Source organism: Nyctereutes procyonoides, unplaced genomic scaffold (assembly GCF_905146905.1).
Source record: "Nyctereutes procyonoides isolate TBG_1078 unplaced genomic scaffold, NYPRO_anot_genome, whole genome shotgun sequence".
NCBI lineage: Eukaryota > Metazoa > Chordata > Mammalia > Carnivora > Canidae > Nyctereutes > Nyctereutes procyonoides.
The window spans coordinates 44,828,933-44,841,249 of NW_026575133.1; the positions used below are offsets into that span (position 1 = coordinate 44,828,933).

Here is a 12,317-nt window from a genome sequence, read left to right on the forward strand (position 1 = left end):
ATGGTACACAAATTGAGGTCTTTATTTTGAAAAAATTCTTCCAACAATATTTTACAAAGAACAAAAACTCAATAACCATATTTACCTACTATACTAAAAGGTTTCAGAGATGAATACTGAAATCAGCCTGTTACTTTTTTGTCCAACACCTAAAACCACCTCCTGCTTGAAGACTGGTCTTCATAAATGTTGGCATATCAAATACATCTTCCAAGGCATATTAAATATGCCTTCCTGGCTAAAAGGATCTTTCTTCTTTTCTTTCAGACTTCTCCATAAGTCCTCTCCCTCTCCATGCTTAGCCTGAAGGTGCTGCAGTACCTTCCCTATCAGCTGGGAGAGCTGATATGGGCCCTCATAAACAATTTCAGGAAGCACATCCTGTCTTGACTAATGGTAAATGCATGTTAAGAAATCCTCTGGCTCTAGTCTTTTGAGGAATAAGAATCAGAACTTGAAGTTATTACCCAAATCTTTTCTAAGGCAAAGGGAACTAATTTTGAAGAATAAAGTACACGGTTGTGCCAAAATGGTTTGCCATAATCTATACCTTTTCTTCTTAAATATAAGGTATATTTCTAAGCTAATGTTGATAAGGGAAGGTGCAACACCAACAAGCAGTAACAGGAAATGGCCCCAAAGCGCACTTTTAAAAAATTCCAGAGTCATGGGTAGGGACAACAGAAAAATTAAAGTGCAAAATGGGTATGAACTTGCAAAACCTTTCAATGAGCTGACTGAAAACCTTCGAAGTTCAATTAAAAAGCACAGGATTTTTCAGCTATCTTAAGATAGTCAATTTGAAGGATCCCCCAACCTCCCACACACACACCTTAACTGGAAGAATTTCCCTAAATAGATGCATAAGATAATAAACAGCTGGTGAGCCTCAAAATTGGATGAGGTCTGTTTTATTGAGTTTCCAGTTAGGCAGAGTCAAGACTTATTCTTCATATATGCACAAGGATGTTCTCAATTTAATTGTTTTTAGTAGAAAAATCTATACAAATACTCTTCAAAAGGAACATCCATATAATGAAATCCTGCAGCCATTAAAATAATGAGTTAGAGCTGGATGTGCTAATATGTAAAGATAACCAAGTTAAATAAAAAGAACCAAGTTACAAAATTGTACATTTAAAATAAGGGACGACAGCAAGAGGAGTATATATGTATACAGAGGCATATAAAATAAATGATAACATTTCTGAAAGACTGTACAAGAATACAAGAAACTATATTCCCCTGGGGCGTGGGAAAGAAGTCACAGGAAGGAGACAAGACATAATTTTTCACTTTACACCTTTTATATATTGCATAATTTTTAAAAATCGTAAGTATTATTTTATAACATATAAAAAAAGTTAAAGTCTTTAAAAAACCTGATTGTACCCACAGCATTCTATGAAACATTGACTGTATAACATCAGTTTACAATCCTTTGCTTCCTTTTATTTAATGGTCAATGAGTCAAAATTAGAAGGCTCCTTGGGTGTGTGCTTCCTCTCTCTCTCTCCACTCAAGATTATGGGAAAATTTAGAGTTGAGTTTAAATCTTAACTCTCATTGATTAAACTGTAGCTTGGATGACACCTAATGAAGATTCCAGAGAACCAACAACAAAATTAACCAACGAACATTTTAATCACTAATTAAAATTTCTTATCCAAGATCACTTTTCCTTTTTACAAGAGCCTGAATCACAACATTTCTCTTTTCATTACTCCACAGTCCTTTGAGTTGGACAAGCACAGATTTCAAAAATACATTTAAACACATGTTGAATTCTAATCTAAGGCCATAAAATCGGCAGAATACATAGATGCTACAGGTTTGAAAAGGAACACATTCTTAGCAAAAGTCTTCATTTAAAAGTAATACCATAAATTCAAATCCTACAGGATTCCAAAATCAGAACAATGAGGTGGCATAAGAGCTCTCTTACCTAGACACGGGATTTGCCAATTGGAAGATCTTAAAATACATCTGAATGTTTGAGGTTAAGAAAATTGGGATTGGTAGATTAGTGGCCACCTTAAGAGTGCATGCTTTAACGCTATTCAAAATCCAAGTTTTTAAAACACTGTGCTGGTCAAACAAAACAAAACTACAGACAGAATTCAAAGTATCTGTCATGGTAGTGTGTTGCAAGCCCTACCATTAGCACAATAACTGGACTTTTTAATAGCAGGGCTTACAATCCTTGAGTCTTTCTCACCTCAGTGCTCTGTCCACTTCTAAAAGTGATTTAGTGTCCAAATACTTGCAGAATTAATATAAAACAAAAAGCTCTTCAAATATTGGATACAATAACCAATAAATTTAATGAACAAGTTGTGGAATTTTGAGCACTGCGTTGGAGCTGGCATGCAAAGGCTTGGGAGCCAGGTGCACATCTCTTTCTAACTCCAAGTTAAATGACATCAGATTGATAGGTGACATCAGCCTTAGTGAGAGTCTTTATACCACAAATATAAGTTAATAGTACAAAGCAGGGCACTTTTTCATGAGAGAAAAAGAGTCTCATTAGCACAACACTAAGAATTACATCTTGGTCATATATTCACTTATCCAAATATACAATGCAAAATTTTAATGATATTATAATGTTTTAAAATATACAAAGAAAAATTTAACTAATGAGGACAAATTCCATACAATAGGCTAATTTAACACAAATTTTAATAATGGCCTCCTTTAGAAAGTAACCTTTAAAACTGCCTAGGGCATAAACGGTATCAATCAAAGTTGGAATGTTTCACAAAACAGGAATCATTATGATACTTCAGATGCCACTTTAGTTTAAAACAAGCTCCCCTAATTACCCCATTAATTAATTTGTAAAGTTTAAATAAAAGCCTAGTGAATAAACTGTACTGATTTCATCAAATTATGAATGGAACTCAAATAACTAAGTTTTATTAGGGACAGGAGAAATTTTAAGACTTTTTTAAAAGGCTACTTACACATAAATGTGACAGCTGTTCAATCCAACAGTGAAATATGTGCTCCCCAGAGCAAAAGCTGTCATTAGCTTAACCTCCCTATGCCTCATCGCCTTCTTTCATCCTTCAAGTATGCATCTACTTTAAGGACTGTATTATACATGAAAAGCACTTAGCAAGCTTCTCATACATTTAAAGGGCTTAATCAACCATACCGCATAATACCACCACATTACTCTGAAGTCATTACTTTTTAAAAAACATATCTTCACAATGGTCTCCTAGAGATTAATTTTCTGATAGAAGTCTGAGACTGCCGGTGGAGGCCAAAGATGAGAGGAGTCTCTCTGAATACAAGTTCAGTGAAGGAGCACAAACAGATGGACGAAGGCCCAAGAAGCAAGGCAGAAGGTCTGCCTGGGGCAGAAGGTCTGCCTGGGGATGGAACAGTATTACCTCAAAAAAGCATATTTTACAGTATGCTAATAAGAGGGGCAAAGAAGCCAGTTTGTGGTAACTATTGTAAACTATCTTTTAAAGTCACTTCCAGAGAATTTTGAAACATTTTGTTTAAATGAGAAGCAACAGTTTCTCCTTAAAAATGAACACTGTATAAAAAGACACTGGTGGGAAAACCACAGCAAACCTCTTTCTGAAGAAGTAAACACATTCCTTTAATTGTAATAGCAGATTTTCTGAAGGGTAGGGATTTTTGTTAGAATCCACTTTTCATTTAAAAAATTCAACTACAGCTAAAATTATTAACTATAAACATCAGAGATAAGAAACTATTCATTTTGAACTTTTCTTCTGCAAAATATTTTTTTTCACTTTTAAAATAGCTATTTGATAGCTATTAAACAATGACACAATTTCAAAGTGGTTGGAATAGTGAACGATTCCAAAATAAACATCAATAACCATGCATCAGGTCCTGATACCCTTGAAGGACTATTCACTAATGTCATCATTATTAAAATAATTTCAAATAAAAATAGAAGATCCCAAAAACAGTATTAAAAGTGTCTGCAGTTTCAACTCAACTTTCCATTTTTCCAACCAAGCAAAGAAAACTACTTGGAAGTTCAAGGAGCAGCAGGTTTACCCTAACCACACACTATTATTTTGGAAAATAGAAATTTAAAGTGTAGTGCAGTGGTTTTCAAAGTGTGGTCAGAGGACCTCAGAGAGTCTCCAAAAGCCAAGTGTCAAAACTATTTTCATAATACTACTAAGATGTCAATGGTCGGTCTCCCTCATGTGTTCACAAGTATGCAGTAGAGTTTCTCAGTGCCCACATGACATGTAATAGAAAATAACTGCAATGCCCAAGTAGCAGGAGAGTCTCCCTGCTTCTCAAGCCGGTGCTACAGCGATGTGCAAAACATAAAACAATTTTCTTCTTAATTAGTTGTTTTTGGAAGACAACTAGTTTTTATTTAAAAATTGCATTTACGTTAACATGCAATGGGTTTATTACTGTTATATTTAAATGAATAAACACATTTTTTAAGTATCTCAGTATTAATTTCTAAGACAGTTATTACTGAGAGATACAAGCTACATAAACAAAAGCTCTTTGGGCATCTTCAATAATTTAAAAGTTATGGTCCTGAGACCAAAATGTTTGAGAACTGTTAGTGCTGTCATACAAAAGCAGCCAGTTATTCTTCTCTCCATTTCCCCAACTTCCAGGAACTGTACCAAAGAAGGTGTGTGCTGGGAGCTAGGGCAAAGCACTGAGGCGCTTCTTCAAACTTATACAAGGAATTATTTTAAGGAAGAAGGTGATTGCCTAATCTCTACTGTCACAAAAATGAGAATAAAATATGCCTTTAAACTGTATCAACGATGTTTGCTGCTCTAAAAGAAATTTCTTTTGAGAGCAAAGACAGGAGAGAAGATCCCATTCAACCAGTAAGCAAGAAAACTTGAAGGTCTTCAGGCCCTATCACTTTTAAGGATCTCATCCTGTTAGGTGCTCAACACACTTCTGATGGGTCTATACAGAACCAAAAGCAAATCTGAATATAAAAGTCTAACAGAAGTGGATTTAAACCCACATTAAAGCTGGATCACTTTTTCAATTTTATAAACACTCATTTAAATCAGTAAGAGTTCTCATTTATTTATAAACTTCAAGATTTACCCAGAAAAAAATAGTCTTTAAAATTATTTTAATAACAGCTGTTTAATTTACTTATTTCTTAGATGGAAAGCCTCGTACGTTATTTGGGTAATGGCCTACAGTTATATAGCATAACTTTGTACACATGAATTGATTGGGACCCAATATAATCTAAAACACAGAAATTCAAAGACATCTCTTAAGTATTCCCTCAGTGAAAAAGGGGCAAGAGGGAGACCCCCAAACTGTACTTCAAGTATACATACACACCCCTAAACTTTTGTAGCATTCATTCAATTTTAAGAGAAGAAGCATAATGTTCAAAAAGGGGCAGAGATTTCCCTGTCTTCTTGCTCATCAAAATAGTTAAAATAAACCACACACTGAGCTGGAGATGCAATGGACAGCAATGCTTTAACAAGTCTGGGAAGCTACACAGACTTTAAGATTGTGTAACAACTCATGTAGTCACCACTGGAAAAGGTATTCAACACAAATAAAATGTTTGAAGAAACTGATGTTCATTTTTTTTAATGACAAAGCTTTTAAAAAATGTTTAATCATTGTAAAGATAAAACTTTTCAAACATGTATTACATATTTGTATATGTAATTTTACCTTTTCTTGATGACACAGAGTCATAGTACCAGACTATTATCAGAACATGATGTAATACTGATGTCTTCTAGGCTGGCCTGGCTGTCCTTAAACTAAATGGTCGACGATTTTTCATGCTTTTTCTATCTCCTTCCAAACCATCACATCTGAACTGCTAGGGCTGGCAAATCAAATAATCAAAATTTCACATAAAAACAAACATATAGAGACTTTGTGACTTATGTAGGCTGCTCAAAGACATTTAAAAACTATTCCAAGTTTCTCACTTGTGTTCTGTTTTAAGGAGACTGCTAGATCACGTCTTGATGAATGAGGCATTACTGTACATAAATACTTAAACAAGTTCATCTGACTATTAACAAAAAGATATAACTAAACATTAGTATCACTGTCTTTTTAAACAAAGTATTCTATAACTTTAAGGTAACACTGGGTTCCAGTTTGTTTCCCCCCAGAAATGAACATAAATAAAAGTCCTATTTCAATAATATGTTTGTCCAAACAAAGGAAAAAAAAAACTGAGGTGCAATCATGTCACAGTTAATGCATGTCTGCTTCCAATACATTCAAAGACAGTATTTTTGTTTAAAAATCAATAGTTAAAATAGGACTTCTGCAGTCTGAGAGTTCAAGATACTTAAAAAAATTTGTAAATACACATACATGCAAATTCTCATATATACAAATTTTCACAAAATTAAGAAGTTGCAAAGAAATTAGAAGGATTATGGTGACTCTGACAAGCTACATTTAAATGCTTTACCACTGACATATTCCTGAATATAGCAGTCATGGTAGTTTTAATAAATTTTCTACATGGCCTTTTTATAAAATTTTCTCTTTTAGACATAAAAGTCACTAGAAGTCTTCTGAAATTCTAATTTAAGAATTCAAGATGTTCTCAATTCACTACTCGTATTTTAAGGCCACTTTGGTAAAGGCATTGCAGCAAGAACACAAAAACAATAGCATATTTTCTAATATTTATTTTTTTTCACCTGCAAACTGTAGCAAAACATGATCAGCTGTATTATGCAGACAGGTATCCCTCTACATTTTTAAAGAATTTAGGTATGTATAAATAGAAGAGCTCTTTAGAAAGGAAAAATTCAAGAATGAATAAAACCTTCCAATTTTGACTTTGTAACTTTCCAGTAGCAATGGTTAAAATGATTTTAGGTCATTCATTCCAAGATATATGACAGCACCTTAAAAGTGGCTGATCTATTTCCCCAGTAACATTTCTCACATAACAGTGTGTTAAAGTTACAAATACTGATATGCACAAATAGCTAATTTCTAAGAAAAATATGTACAGTACTGCAGCATAATGAATGTGGTATCTGCAATAACTTAATATTAGCCAATTTTTAATATACATGATACCGCTACCTTTTTCTGCCAATTCACAGGTTAAAAGTTGTTACTGGAGCCCTCTGTTTTGCACATATTACCTGGTGTTTAATACACAATGCAGGCTTTTTAAAGACTTCTCTTGTGTTTAAAGCTAAGATCAGTGAAACAAGACAACAGTGCAAGAGGCGGAGAGATGTAATGTGACCACGTCAAAGTTCGTTCCAGTAAAGTGTCTATATAAGGCTATAAGAAAGGATTGGTTGATGAGCTTCCTGTTGGAAATTGTCCTGTTGGTGCACCGGTCTAAAGGAAAACATAAGACAAAATAAATAAACAGACAAGTAAAAGTGATATATGTGGGAGATTTTGAAAATATCAAACTTTCATTAAATTTTATTTAAACAATATTTAGATTAGAAATTATTTTATAATGATTGGGAATCATTTATTCATTAGTGTTATTAGCAACATAATATGATAAAATTATTAGGTGTCAGGAACTGTTTTATGGCCTTTAATATCTATTATTTCATATAATTCTGGAAAAAGAATCTAAGAAAGGACTAAGCCCTTAAGAAAATCATTTATGATTCAAACCAAATCTCTAACTCCAAGCTCTTTTCACACATTCACTAAATATTTAGCCTCACTAAAACATTATTTGGACAAGAGAGCAGACAAGTTTCATGCTATACAAAAGCTTATTTATTGTCAGTGCTTTGATTTGTAACTGATTAACGTGCGTGTGCATTGTCTTTTTACATCAAAAACAGATCGTACATGATGGCTGCCTCAATCTGTAAAATCTTACACTGTCTCATCAGAAGAGCAAAGAGCATCTAGGAAAGCCATATCTTGCTTTCCCCAATTTGAAAATAACACACAACAGCTTGTAAAGTGCTTAAAATTGCATCTCACTTACCATAAAAGGATTACTAGATACTCCAGCAGCTGCAACTTGACCAAAAGGGGTCACCACTGGCTTTGTTTGCCCAAATGCTGCAAAACTTGCACCTTGTTAAAACAGAACCACCAATTATAACCCATACCTTTCAGAAACAATCTGATGCTTGTAGAGCCTCATAAGGAGTTTCAGAGAAATTCCTACCAGAGCGACAATAAAATATTGATGTTAAATTGTTGAGTCTCATGCTTTCTCAAATACCAGAGACAAACTTTCCTGTGGCATATGTAAAGGGGCTTTCATATAGCTTTCTCAGAAATGGTTAATTCTGATTTGTTTCAGCTATGTAAGCTGCTGACATTCAAAGGATGGAATTAATGATGAGCCTGTGACTATTTGAAAGGGGCTGAGAACAAAACACAAAGGCTTCATGTGAACAGCACAAATTCCTTAGGAAATATTGTATCATTATGGCTCTGCCATGGGCCTTATTTCCAAATTTTTTTATCTAACCACAGACATTAAAAAATAAATCTGCAACTGTAATTTAAGAATAATCTTCAAATCTATGGAGGATTTGCAACATCCACAATAGTTTTCTGATACAAAACAAAAAATACTCAAGATCTAGAAGGTTTCTTTTTAAAATCAAGAGGCGTATTAGAACATGCAAGAGAAATTAATAAGAAAAACACTCGAGGAGGGCCTGGGTGGCTCAGTCAGTTAAGCATCCAACTCTTGGTCTCGGCTCAGGTCATGATCTCATGAGTTCTGATTTCATGGTTGGTGAGACTGAGTACCTCCTCTGGTTCCACTCTTAACAGGCATCCGTTTGAAGATTCTCTCCCTCTGCTCCACCCCCAACTCATTACACAAGCTGTCTGTCTCTTTCTAATAAATAAATAAATCTTTAAAAAACAGAAAAAAGATAAGAAAAGACACACATTCTAAGAAAGGGCACTCTTTAGAGAGTATCGGATTCCTCCTAAGTCTATAACCTGGTCACAAAAACTTAACCAAATCATTCAGTTTTCTAAGGCCCAAATCACAAAAGGTATCTGTTTTGGGGTAGTAAACGTTTAGCAGATTAACACCACAGCATTCTCTTAACAAGCCTTTCAGTCCAAACATAAAACATTATGATACATAAAGGATAACTGAAGTGGACAAACAGCTAAGCCAAGTGTCAGATCTTACCATTGGGCTGTTGAGAAAAAGCTGTCTGTTGAGGGAAAGCTGCTTGGGCTGGGAAGGCAGGCTGCTGGAAGCTGCCACTGAAGCTGGTGGGAAGACTATAGGGAGCAGGAGTCCCGAAGCCGGCGGGCATGCTCATGGAGGCGGTGCCAAAGGTTGCAGCTGACAGGAGAAAGCAAGAGCTGATCACTGACACAGGAACAAGCAGGCTTTGCTCCTCATACCACATACTACTGAATGATTTCACTTGAAAAACATTACATTGTACACTAAAGGCACTTTAATTTCCAAAACACTAAGTTAATAGTAAGTTTTAGCACTATGCAGTTTAACACCATCTATAAAACGTTCTCCTAAAACCCAATGTCCAGAATGACACTAATAAAGCTATCATTTGAAATAATAAAACTTCTCGGGACACCTGGGTGGCTCAGCAGTTGAGCGTCTGCCTTTGGCTTGGGGCATGATCCCAGAGTCCTGGGATCGAGTCCCGCATCAGGCTCTCTGCATGGAGCCTGCTTCTCCTCCCTCTTCCTATGTCTCTGCCTTCTCTGTGCTTCTCATGAAGAAAAAGGAAGGAAGGAAGGAAGGAAGGAAGGAAGGAAGGAAGGAAGGAAGGAAGGAAGGAAGGAAGGAAGGAAGGAAGGAAAGAAAGAAAGAAAGAAAGAAAGAAAGAAAGAAAGAAAGAAAGAAAGAAAGAAAGAAAGAAAGAAAAAGAAAGGAAGGAAGGAAGGAAGGAAGGAAGGAAGAAGGAAGGAAAGAAAGAAAGAAAGAAAGAAAGAAAGAAAGAAAGAAAGAAAGAAAGAAAGAAAGAAGAAGAAAGAAAGAAAGAAAGAAAGAAAGAAAAAGAAAGAAAGAAAAAAGGAAAGAAAGAAAGAAAGAAAGAGAAAGGAAAGGAGAAAAAGAAGAAAAAGAAGAAAAAAAAAAAAGAAAAAAAAAAAGAAAAAAGAAAAAAGAAAAGAAAAAGAAAGGAAGTAAAAGAAAAGGAAAAGAAAAGAAAAAGAAAAGAAAGAAGGAAAGAAGAAAGAAAGAACTTCTCAAAGTAATTTAAAAATCTAAACAGCAGTCAACCTTTTAAATCCCATCATCAACCAAGTCATATGTATACTAATATACATTGCTTTTAATTTTGTTTTGCCCTATACAGTATAAGAGCTAAAAATGGAATTTTATCCACTAAGTTATGTATGTTATGTATAAGTTAAGTATGTTCCTAACAAAAAAGTTTCAAAACCTCTAAAAAATAGTTCACTGAAAATAACAAGACTTATAGGAGAAATAGGGTTTTAGAAGTGGGTCTCCCAAAACCTATGCAGCTTTGTAACCAGAGCCCAAAAGGGGGCCAGGGTGGGAGAGGACTTTCCCTAATAAAACTACTAACACAATTAAAAGAACATGTGAGGTTCCTAATACATCAATTCAAAAAGAAATATATGGACCACCATATCTTGTTTGACAAACAGACTGTTTTGGATAAGGGGTTTAAGATTAGGACTGCTGAATTATAGAGATTAGGGCAAAATGCATAAAGATTGAAAAGGTAGTGAAATAAGCATTCTTAGAAAAAATAGATGCAGGGTAAATGAGCAGTGTGATCAATACTGCACTGAAATCAGTGTGTGAACAACCACTACACATGTGGTACACTGCCATCATTCCCCCACTTATGAATTAATTATAAACTAATTTGCATTATAGAAACATGTTGTAGGGGTGCCTAGGTGGCTCAGTCAGTTAGGTGTCCAACTCCTGATTTCTGCTCAGGTCATGATCTCAAGGTTTTGAGACTGAGTCCCACATTGTGCTCTGTGCTCTATGCAAGACCTGCTTAATATTCTCTCTCTGCCACTCCCCTACCCCTCTGTCTTAAACAAAAAAGAATGTAGTAGCAAAACAGTATTACTTATTGTTAGTAAGTATTAAAAACAGAACCATCTGAATATATGTTCTAGAAAAAGTCCCAGTAAATTAAGAGCCAATAATGGTGCTTTTAACTCAGAATACTAGCAATTATAATAGTGAAATATTGTTGGCATGATGCTATCAAAAACATGATAATTCACTGAATTTCTTGATTTAATTTTTTTTTAATTTATCAACAATCTCTGATTCAAGGCACAGGAATTAATACTGAAAATGTTACACAAATTATATTTTACTTAAAAAAAACAAACAACTGAAAGTCATGTTATAGATACTACCCAAAGTATGATCAGAGGAAAAAAGAGTAGTAATCCTCATAATCCTATTGTTTATAATCTACAGTGCATTTTTTCTCAAAGAACCTAATTCAAATGCTAAATTTTTTGAAATTACAATTGGTGAGAAAACAAGAGAAGCCACTAGGAAGCAAGTCAATTAAAGAATAAAAAGCACACTGCAAGGGTAACAGAAGGGTTTCATAACAGACAACAATGCACTGACAGACTTTGACAAATCACTTTTTAAGAAAGCACTAAGAAGCAAAACTCGTATACAGTTAAGCAAAACCAAACTCCATGGAACAATGTGGTAAAATGGTTTGGTATATCGAAAAAGTGTCAAAGTACTATGAATTCAAACTCAAGAAAAATAATCAAAAAAGCTATTAACATTCTAATGTGACCATGGAGGTAAGCGATAATGCTTTTCAGCATTAAAGCACAAATCACCACAATCTTCACGTAACTTTAAATAGAATGTAATACCAATGCCACACATCCATGCCCACTCCATTGTTAAACATGGAAAAAACTTAATTCCACATGCAGGGATCCAGAACACTAGCAGAAGCTTCCACAAGCAGCTAGACATATTGCCACACAAATCTAGATACAGTTGTGGCCACCTACCAAAATGAGCGTGAGGAAACACTTGAGAATGCATTGCTCCAGAAAGGCCTTATGGAAAGCCATAAAGAGACCAATGTCAATTAACTTACGGATAACTATTGTCAGAATAAAAGTAAATTTGTTTTGTTAAAAAGTCCTAAAATTAGAACATACTGTTATAAGGTGGGTAGCATAGGAATACATAATAAAAACACATCCACAAAGTCTTTTAATTTCAATGATATTCATGACACTAATATTTAACCTGTTTGAAATAAAGGGGAAATTAGAATAATAAATACCAGTGAAATAAACACCAAATGAAAAAACCCTTTATGAAGCCCATTTTTAAATAAACACTA

General features: G+C 34.5%; 1 protein-coding gene across 6 annotated transcripts in view; it reads right to left on the reverse strand.

Moving 5' to 3' along the window:
* Positions 1-883: 883 nt before the first annotated feature.
* The window catches only part of AGFG1 (ArfGAP with FG repeats 1), a 78,896-nt gene continuing 67,462 nt past the window's right edge, over positions 884-12,317 (reverse strand). For 3 of the 6 annotated variants that reach the window (XM_055300013.1, XM_055300010.1, XM_055300008.1), the window contains 4 exons: positions 11,977-12,024; positions 9,149-9,307; positions 7,970-8,061; positions 884-7,350 (listed from right to left, as the gene is read on the reverse strand). In XM_055300013.1, the coding sequence (XP_055155988.1) occupies positions 7,291-7,350; positions 7,970-8,061; positions 9,149-9,307; positions 11,977-12,024 (359 nt within the window). In that variant the 3' untranslated portion in view covers positions 884-7,290. The remainder of the gene's footprint in view (positions 7,351-7,969; positions 8,062-9,148; positions 9,308-11,976; positions 12,025-12,317) is intronic. The other 3 variants (XM_055300014.1, XM_055300009.1, XM_055300011.1) reach the window with 1 other exon arrangement.